Source organism: Drosophila hydei, unplaced genomic scaffold, assembly GCF_003285905.1.
Source record: "Drosophila hydei strain 15085-1641.00,03,60 unplaced genomic scaffold, DhydRS2 tig00008119-arrow-pilon, whole genome shotgun sequence".
In the NCBI taxonomy this organism is placed as follows: Eukaryota; Metazoa; Arthropoda; class Insecta; order Diptera; family Drosophilidae; genus Drosophila; species Drosophila hydei.
This window is the reverse complement of record NW_022045830.1, coordinates 6,796,062-6,817,661: the sequence shown is the minus strand read 5'-3', so window position 1 is coordinate 6,817,661 and position 21,600 is coordinate 6,796,062. Positions and strand designations below refer to the sequence as shown.

General features: G+C 38.7%; 3 protein-coding genes across 7 annotated transcripts in view; 1 reads left to right on the top strand and 2 right to left on the bottom strand.

The window, feature by feature from the left end:
* Window positions 1-1,166: 1,166 nt before the first annotated feature.
* Window positions 1,167-6,884, bottom strand: LOC111601987 (progestin and adipoQ receptor family member 3). Of its 3 annotated transcripts, none has more exons than XM_030224754.1 (6): window positions 6,750-6,884; window positions 5,940-6,090; window positions 3,645-3,785; window positions 2,442-2,546; window positions 1,922-2,206; window positions 1,167-1,858 (listed from the first exon to the last, which is right to left on the bottom strand). In XM_030224754.1, the coding sequence occupies exons 2-6, from the start codon at window positions 6,075-6,077 to the stop codon at window positions 1,439-1,441; spliced, it is 1,089 nt and encodes a 362-aa protein (XP_030080614.1). In that variant the 5' UTR covers window positions 6,078-6,090; window positions 6,750-6,884; the 3' UTR covers window positions 1,167-1,438. The 3 variants fall into 3 exon arrangements, with proteins under 3 accessions (XP_030080614.1, XP_030080613.1, XP_023174640.2); XM_030224753.1 differs by lacking the exon at window positions 6,750-6,884 and adding an exon at window positions 6,473-6,710; XM_023318872.2 differs by lacking the exons at window positions 5,940-6,090; window positions 6,750-6,884 and adding an exon at window positions 4,934-5,205.
* A 1,741-nt stretch (window positions 6,885-8,625) lies between these two features.
* On the bottom strand, window positions 8,626-17,308 carry LOC111602019 (ubiquitin-conjugating enzyme E2-17 kDa). Of its 2 annotated transcripts, none has more exons than XM_023318918.2 (7): window positions 17,014-17,308; window positions 16,359-16,934; window positions 12,494-12,557; window positions 10,263-10,294; window positions 9,456-9,639; window positions 9,135-9,373; window positions 8,626-9,072 (listed from the first exon to the last, which is right to left on the bottom strand). In XM_023318918.2, the coding sequence occupies exons 2-6, from the start codon at window positions 16,380-16,382 to the stop codon at window positions 9,234-9,236; spliced, it is 444 nt and encodes a 147-aa protein (XP_023174686.1). In that variant the 5' UTR covers window positions 16,383-16,934; window positions 17,014-17,308; the 3' UTR covers window positions 8,626-9,072; window positions 9,135-9,233. The 2 variants fall into 2 exon arrangements, with proteins under 2 accessions (XP_023174686.1, XP_023174685.1); XM_023318917.2 differs by having other exon boundaries at window positions 16,359-16,913.
* A 189-nt stretch (window positions 17,309-17,497) lies between these two features.
* Window positions 17,498-21,600, top strand: part of LOC111602017 (serine-rich adhesin for platelets) — a 51,479-nt gene continuing 47,376 nt past the window's right edge. The window contains exon 1 of one of the 2 annotated variants that reach the window (XM_023318914.2): window positions 17,498-18,444. In XM_023318914.2, coding sequence (XP_023174682.2) covers window positions 17,998-18,444 — 447 coding nt within the window. In that variant the 5' untranslated portion in view covers window positions 17,498-17,997. The remainder of the gene's footprint in view (window positions 18,445-21,600) is intronic. The other variant, XR_002751583.2, reaches the window with a different exon arrangement.

Sequence of the window (21,600 nt, the reverse complement as noted above, 5' to 3'; positions counted from 1 at the left end):
ACAAAACGCCAACCCCGAACACTGTTTGAGTGCCCACACCCACAAGTCGGCAGCTACCAGCTAAAACACACCCACACACCCCTTTAATTATGATTCAGTGCACACAAACTTTTGTTGCGTGCCTTACGCTTTGTGCTTTGTTGTCCTTGTTGCTGCTGCTGCTGTTGTTATTGTTGTTGTTGTTGTCGTCCTTTTGTGCTAACTTTTCAATTCCTAATTATAATTAGAGAATCGGTTGTGTTCATAAATATTAAAAAGGGTCGCAACTGCTACATAGCGAACACAGTGCTTCACTAGTCGTTGTTGTTGTTGCTGCTGTTCGTGTTGTTGCTCAACTGCTGGCAACGACATTCCATGAATAATTAACTCAAGTCTTTATGGGGTCGGCCCCCGGCCCCGCCCTCACCTAACAACTGGGCGCCCATTTGCCAGGCGCCATCTTGTTTGGCAACAACAACAACAACATCAGCAGTAGCAACATTACGCAGTGCTTCACAAGACATGCGGCGGCGACATGTCATGAATTTACTTATGAATATTTGCATTTTTAATGTAATTTGTGCGATGCGCTTCCCTTCAATGGCTCCAGTTACTGTGCCTTTGGAAAGGGTTTAGCGTGTCGCAGTCAGTCTCTCAGTTGAGCAAATAATTTACAATTTAGATTTCCATTTTGTGATTTAATGCTCAAATTGCCAAATATTAATTAACATAATTTAATGTATAACGGTTTGAAAATGACACCAATAACTGTCATACTATCGAGTACATGCACCTAGCAAATACTTTAACCATGTCACTTTCGTTAATGTTAGTATAAAAGTATACAGTGAGCTGTAGCATTTAAATTAGCGAATACAACATTCAGCGTTCGTTCAATTTAAGTAGAGACACAATCATGCATGCAGACAGTAGCAACAAGGCTGAAAGAAACTTAATGCCACAGCTGTAGTGTGTGTCATGGATACAACCAAAACATAGTGTGACTTTGCTAAGTGCTCAATAAGCAGCAACAAGACTACGCGAAACCTAATGCCAAAACCATGAAGTGTGTATTTGTTATGCACTCAACTATAGCACAGTAGCAACAAGATGCCAAATGCCAAAACGTGGTGAGTGTCTCAGCTTTTCTTGCTTAAGCAAACGATCTTAAGCTCCACATTAATTCATTTTTGTACTTTAATATATTTGCATTAATAAATTGTGTATATAAAATATTTTAAACCAGATTCACATTTCTGCATGGCCATTAAAAATAAACCAGCTTCGCAGTTCACACGATTACCGTAGTAAATAGACTAACAGGAAACCCTAAGAACACACATGCCATGCCTGTGTGTGTGTGCGTGTATAAATTAACAATATGTCTCAACAGCTATAACTAAATATTAGTTAAACCTTAGTGCATCTAAACTATTTACAATAGATTCAGAGCTAGAGCTCAGTATAGCACCGGAGCACTGCATCCGTTGTTCAGGCGATATTCGGCGTAGACGAGGCCCGTGTTGTGCCAGTGGTAGAAGGCGGCCACAATGATGAGGTGCCACCAGTTGTGAGAGTGCCCCACAAAGTCCACCTTGCCGGTGAGCCAGCGCTCAGGTATTTTGGCGGCATAGAACACAAAGGCCACCAGGCAGAGCAGATACATGACCACAATCCGTGGCACCATCAGTCCAACCAGCTCGTTCTCGAATCCGCCCATGGCCACCGCCCAGTGCCCCAGTGGCAGGATGCCATACGCAGACCAGAGCAGCAGCACAGCCACCTTGCCATTCATCGAGACATTCAGCTGCGGTATCTGCACAGCAATGGCCAGGCCGAACATGCCCAGCGCAATGGTAGAGTACAGAGTGCGCAGAAACTAAAGAGGAAGAAGAAGGAATTAGTTAACGTGTTTAAGAAGACGGATGGGTATTGCTATTACCGTGTGACACCAGAAGGCATAGTACATGCCGCTTATATAGATGGCCACCAGCGACAGGGAGATGCCCAGAAAATCAACCGACAGGAAGAGCTCGTAGTGCTCTTCCGACTTGCAGGAGAAGATGTGATATATGGCCGACATCAGCATGCACAGGCAGAAGCACACGAGCAAACAGACCACCAGCACCTGATCCTCCAGCTCCGCATGCTGCCGCAGAAACTGAAAGTCGAAGATGGTCAGCCCAATGAAGAGTATGCAGCCGGCCAGATGACTCCAGATATTGATCTGTAGCGGAATAGAAAAATTATTTCAATAAAATCTAATTAAATAACTTGAAAGTGCACTTTTTATCAGCTATAAGAGAACTAACTTCACTTAAAGCATACTTGAAGTTAAGGTGCTTAAATCTTACTTCAAGCACTGAAAGCGTACTTAAAGCATACGCAAAGTTCAAGCTCCTTAAATTAATCAAAAGCTTTTGGATTACATATATTTATTAAGGTATATTTAATAAAATTACCGTCTCATTAGTCCACCAGAAAATGCTCTGCAGGCACAGCTTGTTGGACAGGAATGTGCGATAGCCGCGACGTATATAGGGATTGAACTTCAAGTGACTCGGCGCCTGTGTCAAAAGAAAAGATCAAAGACACGTTAGCATCAGTTCGTTTTTTATGGTGCTGCATGGTCAGGCCGAGCACACCAAATGCATTTCGAATCAATAGCATTGAGCCAAAACAAAAACAGTATTATAAAAAAATATATAGAAGAAGCAGATGGCAGTGGCAAACAGTTTAGGTCCGATGGCGACGTGCCAAATTGAAATGGCCAAAGTCTCGATTACGCAAAAACAAGCAAACAAATTAAACGTTCATTAACAAGCAAATGTCTTTCAATTGTTATAAGCCAAAAACAACAGCAAGAGAGTCTAACGAACTTTTGATACACTACAGAAATAGTTGTAAGAGAAATGTATTTAAACGAAAGCTCTGATTGATGTAAGAGAAGAGCTTTTTATGAACACTAAGCTGAACTCAGCTCTCTCTCTATCTATGCACTTCAGCTGTGAGCTTTCATTTGGTATTTTATGCATTCCGGACTTGCCCTGCCAGAAATTAAGTTTGACCCGAACTGTATACATTTTCAGACGCAAATATGTTTCAACACTTAGCGGAATACGTTTGATTCAAGTTCAAGGCAAAAAACCTGGAGCAATACGTGCCCAAAAACCAGGTGAACAAATCAAACTAAATAAAATATTTACATAAATATATTTATATATTAATTTGCTTATATATATATATATATATATATATATATATATATCTTCTATTTTGAAAAACTGAAATCTATCTAGTTATAAAGAGTAGATCTGAAATTTGTAGCGTCTTCATTTGCTTAGCTGCCTCTGCGCGGGTTTTTTCTTCTTTTTGTTGCTTTTGTCTTTCGGTTAATAATAAAATCGACCTTGATTTAGTTTGTTGTGGCTGTTGTTGTTGTTGTTGTCAGTTTCGTGCCTATTTGAATTACGACTATTTGGCAACTGTTGCCACGTTTTGCATTCATATCATTTCGTTTTGGCCACTTACAACACGCACTCGCAAATAGTTAGAGCACACATCGAATATGAAGCTAACTAGATGAAGATCGTATCTTAGAGATACGCGCAGATGCCAATGGCATGCCAATAAAGCGAGGAGTTGATCTTTCGTCGGCTACTCACATCATCGAAGTTGCACAGCCACTTCAATTGGGCCAGCTTGCCATCGAAGTCCGGGCCATGCCCCAGCACATTGGGCTCCTCGTTGGCCGGAAACTGATGCGCGGCGTCCGTAGTTAGTTCCGCAGTTAGTTGGCCATCGAGCTGCAAGCACAGAGCAGAACAAAAACATGATTAGCGCTTAGCCATGGTTCAAGTTAAAAGCGCCGATTTGCATTCGATCTAAATTTCCGGCTTCTTCTTTTCTGCTTTTGAATCTGAATACTTAGTCAAATGTGACGTATTCGCAACCGATCATTAGAAACATTAAGTACTATATGTCTATATTTATATATTGTATATATATACATTAAATTCAAACGCGGCGCGCTCCTTAAAAATACTTACAATAAAAAACTCTGAGACGCTTGAGTTTAATTTGTTTATCCAGTTTATAATGCATCACAGCAATAACAACAACAGCAATCAGCTGCAAGTCTGTGTGTGTGTGCGGCTTAACAGGTTGATGACGTTTTTGTTTACATTTACAAATGTTGTTTTTGTTTTTTTTATTGCATTCTCGAAATGCTTTAAAAAGCTTTTTGCGCTCGCGCAAGCTGAGGCGGCACGAGCCTGTTAACTGTTAGGAAATGACACCCAAGCCAAAATGTTCGCACACGCAAACACAGCTGTTAAGTTGTAATTTCAAGTGAAATAAATATAATAGGCATATATATTATAGAATTAAAACAAATAAATTCATTAAAATTCTTTACATTATTAAAAGCTTTATTTTAGCCAAGGTATGACAACTGACAAACCGAACGCACTTCCTGCTCAAGAATGCCATCTGTATTTAATATTTCTACTTTACACACGTTGCAATAAATATGTACGCAGGTACATCAATTTCTTACGAATTTATTGCATTAACATTTTGTTAGGCACCTGCTCTTACGCTCGTGTTCCAGGTAAACAGCGCCAGCAGCTGAACGAAGTGCATTATCAAATATTTCAATATAAACAAAAGAACAACAAAATAGTTGCGAAAAGGCATAGAAAATGAATTTCAAGTAAAAATCGTTGCATTTGCAACTATTGACTGGACAAACAGATTTGAATAACAAGTCATCGATAAACAGGATGTGCCATTAATTTAGGCATTGACGTAGCTAGTTTCGTAACGTTTACTAAATCAATGCACTGCAGTTGGTTACTTAGTTTTTGTTGTTGTTGTCGTCGTTGTGATCTAATGAGCATCTACAAACATACTTCAGTCTATCTATGTGCACACTTATAATAATATATCTTACATTTTTCTTTTTATGGCTGCGCCCATTGCGTTTCAATTCTGTTGTTGTTCTCGTGGTCGTTATAACCGTAGTTTCCATTGTCGAAAACTCTTTGTAAACGATCGCGATGGTACAATGTTTGTTTACAAATAAAAATTATTTTTTCAAATTTAATTTTATATTAAATTGCGAAACTTTCAAAAATAATGTCTTTTTTTGCTTGGTTTTGAACAGCAAAACTTTATCAACCGTTTCGTTGAGAAACTTGAACGAAACTGTAACCAGCGAAATCCAATGCACGCCAAGTTATCTAAATAAAAAGCTTTGCGCGAAAGCTTAACTAGGAGACGCGACGCGTAGCGACGTTCACAATGCAACGATACAGTGAGAGACAGAGAAAGAGAGATAGATATGGCGCGAGAGAGTGCAGAATGCCCTGCACGCACTTATAACTAAAGAGAAGCTTTTTCCACGCGTGTAAGCTTGAGTAACGCTTTCAATTGAGAGCTATGCGAAATTTAGTTTAGCCGGCTTCAGCTTTTATTTGTTGGGCAAGCCGCCTACCAATTATATAATGAAGTGCGTACAGAGCTGAGAATTGAATGCGTTTGTATAAGACTGAATGTTGAAGCGACAAATGCTCAGTTTAATGTTGTAGTTTTGGCTATGAATGCAACATAAACAAAAACCCAAAACCTGTTTCAAGTTCGACTGAACTTGAGGAATTCCGCGTGAATGGAACTTTCGCAATGGGCCCCCTCGAAAGACAGATGTACATACATACATATGTATATGTCATATAATTACATATGCATATACACACATGTGTCAGTGTGCGTTATGTAAGCCTACAGTGATCGGCTACAGACACCCGTAATTGACCTTGACTCCATTTGCAAGCGAGCAAGTTAAGCTCTCTCCTTGAGCATTTTGCTTTGGTCTACAATTCGCATTTGCACGTGCTGTTGCCATATGCGATTAGCAACGGTCCATTCGGCTGCCTGTTATCAACTGTCTCGCTACTCACCCAGTTATCGTCATCCTTTGGCACTTTGCGATTATAGCACGAAGACGTTGTTGACGTAGTTGTTGTCGTGCTGCTGCTAAGCTCCAGTTCGGCCAAAATGTGAGCTGCGGCCAGACTCTCGTGAGGACGTGGACTCATTTTCGAATTGAAGCTAACGTACAAGAGGCAAATCAAATAGAGTCAAATTTAAAAGGTATTTCTACACTCAATAAAACTGGGCCGAAACCAGTTGCGGCTCTGTTGGCCATTCGCGGAACAGTGTGAAAATCGAGTCGAGCCTCTAAACAAAGGTCTACCAAAGTGATGTTTCGGGTGTCGTGTAAGCGTATGTGTGTTGCCAAGCGGTCGAGTAACAGAGAAAGCGATTGTAAATATCGAAATTAATTTAGATATACATCTAAATTAATCTGATCTATATGTAAACATGTATATAATAAGATATATATATATATATATATATATATATATATATATATATATATATATATATATATATATATATATATATATATATACGTATTATAAATAGTTACACGTGAGTGCTTGCAGCACATCGCATCAATATGATATTTCTCGTTTGTTTTTCGAATTTGTTTACATAACCAAAATTTGTGTTAAAACTTTTGAATTTAATCTCCAATTAAATTTTTATATCGACTGTTTCGTTTTTGTTTCCTTTTTGCGCACGTGCGAGTGTGAAAATTACAATTGATTTATATGACTTTTTACATTATTTAACAATCAATTGATTTTGATTAATGCACATTTAAGTGCACATCGACGATGGTATATAGATCTCTATATACATACGTTCTGTTCTAGTTTGGCCAGAAAGAACAAGAAATTCACTTGGCTGAGCAATCACGAGCCGCTCGAGAGGTTGCTAAACGTCAACTGAAGACTGCAGCGTCGCCGCCACCGGGCCGGGCAGCTCGCCAAAGATTTCGAGTCCCAAACAACGCGCTCAAAAGTCAGCAATAAAGAGAGAGAGCGAGAGTGAAGTATGCAAAGCAAACGATCGTTGGCATGGTGTGCTGCTGGGCACATTCGCTTAGTTCCGCGTCACGTTCGTGGGAGAGTAGCGAATGTGACGTCACAAGCTTTGAGTATTGCTTTTTCGCCAGGCAGTTGACTCGAACAATTCTGTGACGCAGTGCGCTCTGGGAGCGACATGATGCGCGCATAACTCTAGACGACCTGAACGTGAATCGGTTATCAAACAAAAAGACGACAAGAAAAAGCTTTACAAAAGTTTGGGGCAGCGCAGTCGGCGTTAACGCTGGCTTCGACGTACATCGTTGTGTATTAATTAAGCCTCTGAATTGATTAAATGTTTATTTAACATGCTGTAGCTGTTGCCAGCTTCTGAATACACGCATACCAATGCGTGGCCACGTCCATATGTATGTGTGCATGTTTAAGCTAGTGAATAAAAGTTCTTTTTATGCTAAATTCTTGCCCATTTAAGCATTTGCTGTTCATGCTGTCTTCGACATTCGCTCGTGATTGGCAATTAGTATAACCTTCACATTGACCGACTTTTAGACACTCTTCCATAAAATAATCGTGCTGTCCAAAATATGTAACTTATACATGAAAGCATACATTTCTTATCTTAGATAAAGAGAGCATATTGCAAAGTAATACAGTAGATCAAGACATGTAGCGACCATAATCCATTCTCACTTATTACCTAAATCCATTAAAATGGCAGCGAAAGATAATACGTTACATAACCTGCCTACTCATATGCTTATGTACACAGATAAATTGATAAACATAAAAATAGATGTTTGAGATAGTTGATCATGAATTTATAACCCTTTCAGGGTCGGTTACTCCTGCTATCTCTCTGTATCTTATCATACATTTGCCAAAAAAAACTGCTTATTATATATGCAGTATATAATATACAATATGAATCCGTAGTTGCCTCAAAGTGGTATTCCACACAAAGAGAATCTTAAGAACTTTCAAACACGATTCCTTAATGCAAACATGATAATTGTAGAGGGAAATATTTAAAACCTTCTATGCATTCGATGGATTGTTTCGAATTAATCTATATAAATGTGCCAGGCAAGATTTTTCATAAACGTCAGTTTATAAATAATTAAACTTAAATTAATGTAAATCAAGTACCGTACTTAACACACGTGCAGTAAGCACTCAAGACTCGTAGAGAATCCTTACATCCCATCAGTAGTTTTGTATAAACTATGTTAATTTCTTAAATATTTTATATATAGTTATCAGACAAACATGCATTAGTTTTACTGATTTGGGTCGAACATTGAACAAAGATTCTGTTTTTAATATAGCAGTTGCCAAGCATGCTGAATAATAGAATATTTCTGATGTGGAACAATCCAATATAAGCCACAAGTTTAGAGTGAGCTTCCTAATTAAAGAGAATTTCATATACATTTATGCTTCACTATTTAATAATAAGAGTTATATTCTATTTGATTTTCGAAACAAACAGATTTATGAAACACAAGCGTTTAACTTAAGGCAAAAACTAATTAAATAGCCTTTTGGATTAGACGGTTAGACTAAGGGAAATATTGATTTTATAGTGATTTATGTGACCTGAATTTTTGCAAGGGTTTGGCATCGTGATAGAAAATTGAATTTTTGTAATTTTTATTTTTCCGGTTCTTTAAATATAATATAATAATAATAATAATTTTCCAGCTGATCTTTATTTGTTGTTTTGTTTTTAAACTTATTATGTGTGGGATGCTGTGTTGTTGGTAGCTGTCTCGCTTTAAATGTTTATGCTTACATAATTCTTTTTTTTTCAGTAATTATTATTAAATTATTTTCTTTTCATGCTGCTGCTGCTGCGGTTTTAGCGGTCAAATAAACTTGATGCCAATTTGACAGTTGCTGCTGCCGTAACTGTTACTGCAGTTGCATTTGATTGCTGTTGTTGTTGGAACATCGCCTCCGTTCCACTCGTGGCTGCTGCTGCCGCTGTTATTGTTACTGTTAAATGGTGTTGTTTGTATGTTTGTTGTTGCTGTTGCTGCTGCTGCTGCAGCCTCAGCTCCTTTTGATGATATTGCTGTTGCCGTTCCTAATGGAGCTGGAGCTGATGCGAAAGCTGGGGAGAAGGCAGCTGTCACAGCTGTTGTAACTATTGTTAAATGTAATCTTTGTTGTTTTTGTTGTTGTTGTGTTTGCTATTACTGTTGCTGTTGTTTTTGTTGATGTTTTGTTTGCTGTTGCTAATTTTCTTATTGTTGTTGCTGTTGTTGTTGGACTGTTGTTGCTGCAATCTGGAACGCATCACATAGCATACTTTCTAGTCCACTCCCGTGCCAGCTCATTGTATTTTTCCCGATCGGTCTTATATATTCTGGCAATCTCTGGAACAAGTGGATCATCTGGATTGGGATCACAGAGTAGAGAGCAAATTGATAATAAGACTGCAATACGGAGAGAGAGAAACAGAAACATATTAGTAAATACATTTTATATGAATAAATATTTATATTAATGTGCACTTACCTTTTGAAATAGTTAATGCTGGCGACCACTGAGATCTTAATATATCGAGGCAAATGGATCCATTGCTGTTAATGTTTGGATGGTATATGCGTGTTGTAAAGGCCACTTTTGGCGGCTTAAAAGGATAGTCTGTTGGAAAGTGTATAGTTAAGAAAAATACACCTCCTTGATAAGGGCTGTCCGGCTGTAAATAATACAAATAAATTTTTCAATTAGAATATTTTGAAATCAGTTAAATTCCACTTTCGAGTTGAGTTTGGATAAGTTTTAGCTATGTGCAAATGGTCCTTTTCTATTCTAAACACAATTAATGAGGGAAAGTAAGGACTGATTCAAATCAAGAGTTGAAGGCGACTAAACGGTATTATTGAATACTTATGACAATTGTCCCTTTTTATCATAACTATGAAATTAAATAAATAAAATAAAACCATCATTTGAATATTACCAACAAAGTATCTATATTTAGTATATCTCCACAAACAATTAAAAAACAACTATTTTAACTAGTTAACCCACTTAAAAACAAAAAATATTTGCCCTATTTAGGCAATTAAACTATACATCTAAAATACGTAGAGATAAGATAAAACTCTTAGAGTTGACTTGCTAGAGAGCGAAAGAATCTACTAAGTTGAACAACAAAATAAAGTCAGCTGATACTTAAAAGCTGGTTGGGTAAACTGCATAAAGGTTAGACATATGTAAATCGTTTGCACTTGCTAAAGCAAACTGAGGTCACAAACTCTTAACTGCAAGAACAGCAACACAAAATAATCCAAACTTAGAGATAGTTGACAATCTTACCGGGCCCATTATTGTTGCTTGCCAGTGAAATACTGTAAAGAGAGATAAGAGAGTTTAGGATAAGTTGAAATCATTGATAGTTACATAAATTTATTAAATTGTTACGAAATAAACCAACAACACGCCCTGCAATGCTAAGGCTAAGCCCAACCGCAATTCTCGTAAGTGCGGAGAGGGGAGTTAGGTGATTAAATAAATGCAGTGCCCATTCTTTGCTCTCTTCTCGCGTTCTCTCTCTCTGCGATAAGCCCTCTCCATTTACCGCAAGAGTTAACCCAAAAGAACAAAAACAAACAATTGCCAAAGAGCCTTGGCACCGACTGTCGGCAGCGACGCTGCAGCTGGCGCTCGCAGCGCAGACTACTTGCCTAGCATGCCATCTCGCTTATACCAATTGTCCAAGGCTATTGCGGAGCTATTCGCTCAATGTCACACACAGCCCGGCCCAAGCAGCTTTTGGGCTGAGAACTGGGCCGCAACGTAGCAGCCAGCTGCGACGCGAGCAGAAGCAGTGCTCTAGCACATTGTATGTATGAGTGTGAGTCCGTGCCTATGTCTGTGTGTTTGCAATACAATTACAGAAATTTTATTTCTAGAATCCAATTGAAGTTTTGCCACAAGCCAAAATGAAGCATTGATATATCGTTTATCGATAACAATTATGTGGCTGCTGCTATATGATTTTATTTCCATTTATATAAGAGCGGTTTTTCTTTGTTTTCGGATTTGTTGTGCTGTGAATTTCATTTTTATCTGTTCAAGCAAATCAGAGTTCGAATGCTGCAGTTTAGTATCGCCACGTAATTCTTCCACACAAACCCAGCTGGTAATCGAGCACTGATAAGAACACAAAAGAGCGGAAGCGCAGTGTTTATTAAGTGTTCATGATATGGATGCGCCCATTTTATAAATGATAAATACGAGGATTATCTAATAATCTGTGCTAGTATTACTGATTATGCATGTAGAACAATTCTTTATCAAGTTTTTAATAGATAATGCCTAGTAAAATATAAATATATTAGAATCATCTTTTCTAGAAACGTGATTCAAAAGTACACATTTATAATATAAAAATATATGGAATCATTGTTCAATAATTACATTTGAACACTTAAACCACGTTTTAATAAATGTTGAAATTTATTTTTTAATATTAAGCTCTGAACAATAATCCTATTTATAATACAATAATAAATATAAATTAATAATATTTTTTAAAAAACATTAATTTTTCTTGAAATTACTGTTTAAATTAAATTGAGATAAACTAAGATTCAAATGCAATTTTGCTAAATTTCTCAGTTAAATTAAAATTGACACGAATATATTTTATATAAAAGCTTTGCGGTTGACTTTCTCAAATTCCTTTAAGCAGCTGTTAACTTTATTTTAACATTTTATTTTTTACATTGATATTGGATAGCTGTTAACTTGAAGTCGATGCCTTTAATTAAACTCTTTGAATTACTCACACGTCTGTCCAGGCGATGACGACCTCAAAAAGAAACTAACTTTAATTACACGATTTCACTTTTAAGTGACGTCATTCAGGTAACCTCTAAAGCAAACGAAGCTGGCTTAAAATGTGCGTGTGCGCGTGTGTAGACTTAACATTTAAACGCAAACGTTAACATTTAATTAAAGTCTGTAATTGCAAATTTTAGGCTGCGAATCGGTAAAATCAGAAATAGAAAGGCAACTTTGAAGTTGTTACAGAAGTCGCTCGATAACGGCAATCAGCGAACTTATTAAAGCGTGTGCTTTTCTGATGAAATATTATATTTCAGGGTTTAAACTTTATTCATTAAAAGTTTCAGAAACGCAAACTAGACGAATTTTTAATTTAAATTGTAGCACGGTTTTTGCTTATGAATAGAAAACTTTCTACCATAGTTTACTGTATGGAATATACATATATGATATGTGCATATATTAAAATAACTATAAAACTGCATAGTCACGTCCCGCAAGCTATGACGTGACGAATCAAATCAAAAGCTAACTTCTCTATGTAGAGATCTTTTTCCTATTTATAGAAGCTCAGAGAAAACGAGACGGGCAGAGAGACAGAAAGAGATGAAGCTGTTGGGGCAGCATTCTACGCACTGACGCAGTTACATAATACCTAGAGTGCTGATAACATAAGTATTTATTGTTCCATGGGGTGGACTAGGCAAGGCGTAGAGGCGTGGCATGTCGTATATATAGCTGCGTGGTATTATACTTACAATCATCTCCAACTGGTCCAGCTGAACATTGTGCAGGTGGATCTCTGCCCAGATCTTGCAGTTCCTGTGAATGCGACAAAGAGAAGAGAAATAGATTAAATTAAATGGCAATAATGAGTATCATAAATACAGTGAATGCTCTCTTCAGCGAACTGTTCCAGCTGTTTGGTTCTGTTTGGGCTGATGTTCTTGCAATTGTGCTGTATATATTTGTAAGTCTTCTTTTTCCAATGAAGTCTGTCCGGCTTGTTTGCCAAACGAACTGTCCGATTAAAGAGCATTCACTGTATATATACCTCCATAGACCGCATTATATAGAAAAATATTTAATTGTGAAACACTGCATGCGCGTTTCGTAAATACAAATTCATTCTGCATTGTTTTGGATTCCCTGCTATATAGATATACATATTTATGTATAATTCATAAATATATATATATATATATATTATATATATATATATATATATTTACTATACATTTACATGAACCATTTCAAATGATATGCATTTTAAATGCACAAATATTAAAAGGAATTTTAAGGACACGAAAATATGAACATTTTTATTCGCAACGGCCAGCGGCAAATGCGAGTGACGCGAAAATCAAGTTCGTTGGCCCGAACCAGAAGGCAGCACAGCACCCTGCTTGCTCTTTCACTCTTACTCCCGGCTGCTCTCTTTCTTCTTCCTCTCTTTTTCTCTCACTGCTTGTCTGTCACACGCACACAGCTGAGCGGCTGTTGGCCCAACCCTTCCCTGACCCTTCTTCTTCGCTACAGCACAGCTGCCAACATGGGGCGTACAAATAGGTGTAAAGTAAACCGGCAAAAAAGTGCTTACAGAAAAAATGATGAGCTGTGCGGAAGGTAGAAAAACGAGAGCCTTGGCACATTATACACTGAACGAAAAGCAAGAGAGAGAGAGGGAGGAGCTCAGTAAGTGGAGGGGTAGGTAAAAGTTTTAAAGCATCTCAGTGTATGGAAGCGGACGGCTGACTGCCTCTGTCGCAGTCGCAGTCGCTTTTGTTGTTGGTTCTCTTTGTGACGTTTCGCACAGCCATAAAACGATATAGAAAGAAAAATAAAATATTTCATTTACCGTCACATCGAACAGCAGAAATAAGAAAAATATGCGCGACGCACAAAAATAAAAATAGATTCGAAAGATTTCTTTTTTTTTCTGCCACATGCTACGCACTTTTCGACGTGTACCTGTTGAGCAAAAAATAATTACAACCTCGCAAAGAGCAAAAAAAAAAAAAACATGGCATAAGAAAACTGTTACAAAACGAACGGCAAATAATGCGAACGCCAAGTTCGAGGGGACTTTCAATGCGGCCACCTCCGCCGACGGCATGACTCATGCGATTGCCACAAAGACGCGCCAGCAAGTGTGAGTGTTTTGCTTTATAATTCAAATAAAAACAAACTAACGGTCGCTAGCACACAAATAAACATGTACACACACACATGGCTTGATCAGCAAACCCGCGTGAGAGAGATGGAGAGCGCGTCCGAGAGCCCGGCTTACAGTGTATATTTTCTTTTCTTTTCCTCTTATTGTATTTGTTCAATTCAATTTTGGCAATTCAGGCCAACTGGCGACTACGACTACAGCAGCAATACCAACAACTGCAACAAACAGCTCAATCAGCGAAACCTTGGCTATGCTAGAGAGTACAGCGAACGAGAGAGGAAACCAAAACAGTTGCCTGCTAATTGCAAGTTGTTAGTTGTGTGGAAGGGGGACACATTACATAAAAAAAAACAAATACAAGAAATAAAAAATTAACATCAATTCATTTAGCTTTACGGGCGCTTCCTCAATTTCACTAGCATTTCATTTTCATTTCATTTATATATGTATAAAAGTTTATAACAAAAACAGCACCTAAAGAAAAAATTCAATGGCCATGACGCTCGCGCTTCGTGACGCTGCAGACGTCAACGTCAACGCTAGCGTCGCTGCTTTTGTTGCTCGAACAGTCAGCAGACCCCCTTTAACACAAAAGCAGACACCACACACATGCATGCATATACATCTTATAATTGTATGTATATTGTTATGCTTGCGTGTGTGGCTTATTAGCAATTATTTACATATTTTACTGTCGCTACATTATTTAAACTTAAATTATGTTAAATTTTATTTCTGTAGTAATTATTTGTGCTCTATATGCTGTAGTGTTTTTCAACACTATATTCAGTTGCCATCGCACAGAGACACACACACACATAGAAATCCTCTTAGCACTGCCCCATTCGCTTAACATTCGCGCGAAAGAAAGAGCCAAATACAGTGTATGGCCAGACGAACTAGCAGCTGCCGCCGTTTTTACCGAGTACTCTTTGGGCGTCTCATGGGGGTGTGTGAGCGAGATGGTTAAATTCATATGGTGCTGCTCACTGGTTGTGACTGTGCAAAGACTTCATATGCATATACATGTTTATGTGCGTATGTGTGTTGGTGGGGGCTATGACGGTGAACCGGCCTCAAATCGAACTGTAATTTTCGAGCAATATATTTAAGCGTTTATAATGTAAATATAATATGGACTTTTTACAAGAAGTAAACGTTAAACGTTTAAATGTTAAACAGCAACATATCGCCTCGCGAAAGAGGGTGACTTGTCATTCCCTTGAGAGCGAGCGAGTCAATAGCTGCAGCAGATGGGAGCAGATATATAAACGGACACCGCAACAGAAATTCCAATGAAAATTATATTAAGCGATATGAATGCACATTAAATCGTTTGCATAGTCAATTGCACTTTGTCTGGTCCATTGACCAGGAGCAAGGAGTTGGGTACTTTCTGCTCTTAGTCACTGCAGAAATAATTAATAAAATTTACTCGCTTTCACACACGCATACTCACACAATGAGCATATTAATGCAATGTGTGCGCATACATATTTAAATGCCTGTATATGTATATATATATATAAATATATATATATAACAGGCAGCACTATTTCTGAATTATCAGTGCAAAAAGTAAGGTTAGGTTAATTTTATACGCTTTTACTTCATGTATTCGCCGTGTTTTATTTTTTGCTGGATCTTTCTGCGGCGCTGGCAACAACAACACGCACTCATACACAGGCACATACGCGCGTGTGAGTGCCCTGCTAAACTCATACACATAGAGATATATAAATATATATGATACTTATATATACACAACAGCGTGTATTGGGTAACACAGCGGAGCCCGAGAGCGCGGCGCTGAGACTTTGCTGGCCAAAAGCTGACCAGATGACGGCGGTGTTGACCAGGTGCCCGGCTTGCATGCATGCACACACACACACATTACCACCCGCACAATTGCACTCGTAGGCACACACACACATTTACTGTGTAACGGAAACAACGACTAATACAAATGGCCGTACACGTTGTCCGTTGCCGTTCCCAGCACACATACACATGCACAGGATATATTTCCAGCTATTCCTAATTAGAATCCCATAAAAAGCTGAAGCTCTCAATTCTTAGTGTTTTTGTGTTAATCATCAACTAAAAACTAAGCCTAAACTTGTTTTACTCTTTTAGCTTCTGTTGTAATTAATGCACGTCGTCATCGCCCATTTTTCCTTATGCTTCTTTTGCTTTTTGCACGTTTTCTTTAGCTCACGTATTCGGTTCGGTTCGGTTTTTTGTCTTTCTTTTCTTTGTACATTGCCGTTGTCGTTCCTACGTTTCACATTTCTTGCATAAATTTTTTTTGTCGCACAAGAAATTTCTATTCACATTTTTTTGGTTTTTTTTTTTCAAATCGAAACTTTTACACTTTTTAAATGCATACTAATGCGAAAATGATTTGTACAATATCATTTGATTATTTTTATCGTTTTTTCACATACCTTATTGATTCTTTTTAACGCCATTTTCTGATTGAAATTTGATTTTCTTGTGTGTGTGGTGTTGTGTTGGTGAGTGTGTATTAGTGTTGTACGTTTCTCTTTGCTTTCGATTACTTTTTGTTCTTTGTCGATTTACACAAAACGAGAAATTGATTGTTAACTGTTGAAAAATGCTATAGAAAAAACCAAACTAAACACAAAAGCTGCGGTAGGCTTTATATTTTCACTGTGTTCTGGCTATTTTCTGCTCAGCTTTTCTCCGAGGTTACAGTCTAGAAATATTGCAGCACTGCGAGTAGAACGGCGCCCCGACGACAACTACGGCTGCGATATTTTTTGCTGTTTAAAGCGCCGAGCGGATGTGAGTGAGACCGACACGATGACTAACAGCGGACAAAATGAACGACGTTTCAAAGTGCGCGTGTGTGACAGAGACGAGTTTAGTGTTTGAAGTGTCTAGGTGTTGCAAAGCGTGTGATAATTTTCAACACTCATCAACAGAGCAGCACAGCTATCTATGTGATACAGTTAAATGTCTGGCCAGATCGATATTATCTGCAAAGAGAGGAGAATAGACTATTTAATCTATGTGGCAACTCGAAATGAAAATATATGGGCATTTATATTTTAGGTTTTAAATAAATTATTTACTTACTTTTTTGCGACAGCAGCAGCAGATAAGACGAATCGAGGTTAGATGGAAAATGGAATGGGGCGTCGTGTGTGTTTTGAAAATTTAGTAATCGAAAATCAGCGTCAAAACTATAAACGAAGGCACATCGAAAATTCCAACCAACAAAAACTGTTTAAACCGGCTGCGACGCAATTGTGTATGTCCGCTGCGTTTTCTGTCTGCGCGCACTGAATGCTGTTAATTAATTGTTTCTATGAGCACACAACGTGTTGCTTGCTGCCGGAATGTTTTTACTGATGAATTTTGATGGAGATGTCCTATGTATTTGCTAATGTTTGAACAGCTACTCTGTTTGAAAATTTGAGTTGAAGTCAGGATCTGACCAGCTGTTGGTATATAAAAAATATTATTCGGTATTATTTAAAATTTGATGGGTTCCAACAGTGCTGCCAGACTGCTCGCATATAATGGTACTTACCAATAGGCTGCTTTAGCAGATAATGCCGCTTGTAAAGTTTGGCCACACTCAACTGTCTGCAAATTTAAACAAAAAAAGGAAATTAGCAAGCAAAGTTCACATGAATAAATCAATTCGTTTAATTATTTAGCAAACGCAACGCGTCAGTTTTGCACGTCTCAAAGCGACAAAACGTTTCGTATGCAATCAAACACAATAACACGGCTGCTGCTAAAGTTTTTACAGTTGTTGTTGCTGCCGATTTGCGAAGCGACAAAGTGCTCGTGTGTGCGTTTGTAAGTGTGTGTGTTTGTCTGTGCGACTGGTTGTGCATATATATGTGTGTGAAGATAATTTAGTTAGAGGTCATTTCTATGCGTAAGCATTTGCAACATGCGGCACCCAGTTGTTGATAGCGGGACCGTCGTCTTCACAAATCACACGAGCCACAATAACAAAGGACGCTCGCAGCTGTACGCCTACGTCCACGCCCACTGCGAAGCGCGCAGCAGCAGCAACGCTAGCTTTGTTTTATAGTACGCATAGCTATGCCAACAACAACAGCAGCAGTAAAATCAACTGAAGAAGAAGAAGAAAATTGCGATACGTTAATGGCGTCTGCAACTACAACAAGAACATCGGAGGAACAGCCACAACCACCGTCGCTGCCGTCAGCCTCGGCGTCGCCCTCAGCATCGCTGCAGCCAGCTTCTGATGCAATATCAACGGCAGCTGCGCGGCCAACGCCAACACCCTCACTGCTGCCTCTGCTGGCGTCGGCAGCCGCATGTAATAAACAGTTACTGTTCTGCCGGCGTTTTAAGGATGCGGCCGGTAGCAACGTCGACGGTGCTAGCTTTTTACGTAACTTTAGCTCCTTGCCGTTGTTCGTCTACGCAACGTCGCCGTCGACGCACGCCATTTCAGCAGATGGCGTCGGTGTTGCCAAGGAAGCAGCCGCCGCCGCTGCTGCTGTGTCGGCGTTTAGTCAAAAGGTAAGTTGAGCTTTCATTTTCTATCTTTCTTTCTCTCTCACGTTCGATATCTCTCATTGTAGTCGCTCTCTTTGTTCTTGAATTGCATAATTGAGCATTTCCGTTGCATGCTAAGGGGTGGCTTCGGGTTGTCTTGCGGTATTGCTTTTGGATGTGGTGGGTAGGAGGCAAAGCTTGGTGCAGCCATTGATCGTGCCGTATCTGCCTTTTTATAATTTATTATTATCTGTTTTATACTGTGCTTTCTGCATGGTTTGCGTTGCGTCGCTGCACTTGTCTGTGGCACCCATCCCCAATCTCTCTGCCTCGCTCTCTTTCTGAGTCGGCTGCGTTTGCGCGGAAATTACTGTTCTTGTTGTTATTGTTGTTTGGTATCAAACCGCTGCAACGGCAACGGCGTAGCTCGCGCCATTTTATGTTCAATTCGTGGCCAACAAAATATGCGTTTTTAATGTTAATAATAAAATTGTTTTATATGTATAATACCCTGTATTTATTAAAATGGGGTGTATTGATTCTGTAGAAGGCATATGATAATTATGTATATATAATTAGTAATTTCCTACATTCTAAGTAAACTGAAAAATATCTGATCCCCAGTTTTTGTACCAAGGATTGGACAAAGCTAAGTATAGGGTATTTGTCATTGGGTTAATCTTTACTTTGGCTTTTTGACTTGTTATTGCTGTGGTGGTGATCGCTCAAACGTGTCGAGCCGTCGTCATTAATGAACCCCACAGCAGTCAGCCTGAGCGTAACTGTGCTTTGCTTTTGTCTCGTGTGCGAGGGTGTGAGTGGGAGGAAGTCGGAGAGAGAGGGGGAGTGTGTGTGTGCAATATGCTATGAATATGCTGCCTACAGGTGCAGCCACTGACTGAGGTTCGTGTCTGCTCTCCTTTTGTTTTTGATTGTGGTTCGTGCTCTCTTTTACTCTCTCCCTGTATGCGCTTCACTTATGCTGCGCTTGTTGATATCGTTGCTATTGTTTGTGTTGCTGCTGCGGCTCAGTGACTTGTGACTTGCACGCGCTGCTGCTGCGGTCGCGGCTGCTGCTGCTGCCCATAAGCTTCATTAACAGAATACACCGCAAAGGCTTTTGCCAATCGACGGCCATTTTGAATTTGTGCGCTCTCACAGTTTGCCGAAAATTATTTAAGCTTTCTGTGATTGCACTCAGTTGCTTCCTCTTGATTCTTTTTTGACACTTTCTGAGCAGCGTCCCAATTGGATTAGTCGAGCTGTTCTCAAGTATAGCGCTATCCTTTTCGCACTCACACGCCCTTTTAATGCAATTATCTATTCTCCGCTTGTGTCCCCTTCGTTGGTCTTTGTTTATATTTCAAATTTAAATCAATTTTGTTTCTGATTGCAATTTAAGTGGCATGCTACAAGCGTCCGCTGTCGCCTAACCCTTGTCATAAAATATTCTACATACATATGTATGTAAATGTTTATATGTTTATTTATTTCAACCATTTGTGTGTGTTATGGATGCTCATGTGTGTGCGTGTCGTCTTCTGAAATCTTCATTGCGCATTCAAAATGTATCTGAATCAGAATATGTTTTTATGTCCCAAGTTGCAAGAAATCATCAATTGCTGTGGGCACCATTACCCTAACATATTTACAGTGAGCGAAAAGCTCCCATTGAAGGTGAGAAACTTGCGTTGGGATTGTTTCAAATCATCGATAAGTTATCGATTTAAATCGATTCACAAATTTAGTTGATTTAGCATGTTTTAGGATCTGTTGTTATCAAATCAGGTATATAAACTGCAGATCGTTAACATAATAAACAAAATTAACGGACTTAAAACATATCCTAGTCAGTCACTCCCGACTTCAACACTCAATATTGATTTTCTAAATAAATAATAAATAATAAATAATAAAATATACTTGATGCTATTTTTTCTCTCAGTGCATGTAACGCGATCATTTGATATGTCTGCAGACACCACCCCTTTCCCACGCCTGTTAAACCGTTCTGTTTACAGTTTTTACGATCAATATTTATATTACAAATGCCGATCTATGTTTTCCTTTTACCCAAAAGAGAAAATGAGGCATTTGTTTATAAATGGGCATTCCAAGTGCAAGTACTGAATTAATCGCTCTCTTAGGAATATACTTATTCCGAGTGACTTCTGAGAAAATTATGCATTAAAGATAAAAGAAAGCCTTGACTCGAATGATCAACTCTCCATTAAGCATCAGTTGTTAATTAACTTGAATATTAATAATGTAAAATTAAAGCTACATGTTCTGGGAGCTCTAAAGAACGTAAAGAACTGTTTAAGAAATAGATAAACAATTATAGATATGTTTTCATTATGTCTCCGGGCTTAAATCCAGTTTCGGTAGCTTGTATCTATTTGTTTATTGTTAATTATGGCATCTAGAATGGGAATAGAATGCAATAAAAGTGTTTTGACTTGGTTTGTGGCTTATCAAATTTCCATAAATATCAAACAAAATGCGTGCCATTAAATGTCAGATTCGACTGCCTTCCACCCTCCCACAGAGCTCGACCCCAGGACAGGTCATTGATTAAACGTTCCAGAGCTTTGTTGTTGGTTGCGATGGCAACGATGCGTTGCTTGTGTTGTGCCCTTCATGTCTCATGTCTTTCTCTCTCTACCTCTCTCTTTCTCTCCATCTCCGTCTTGGTCTCCCTCTATAGTTGCGTGTAATTAAGCAGCCAATGATAAGAACCAAGTGGACAGTGGGTCAGTTGTGACTCTCGCCCTCTCTCTTTCTCTCTCTCGCTCTCACAACCTATCGCCCTCTTTTTGTCGCCTTTTGTCTTTTCTTAGCTCTGGGAGAGGCGTCCATTGACGCATTTGTTTTGCTTTGTTGCACTTGTCGCTCCTATTGGAGTTGCTGTAAGAACTAATAAGCCAGTTGGTCAGTTTGTTTTGTTTGGTTTTCTGTGCGCAGTCCATTACCCTTTGCCACAGTTTGTGGCGTTCTTTCTTTTGATTTCTTTAAGTACACTTAATTACCTGCTAATTGATAGGTTTGTGCCGCGTAATTGTTTGTTGGCATTTGTTTACCTACAAATTACATGCATAAACAAATAAAAAGAAACACGCTTGGAATTGAAGCATTACGTGAATATCCATAAGATACAACTGCATCTTGCCAACAGTAAGC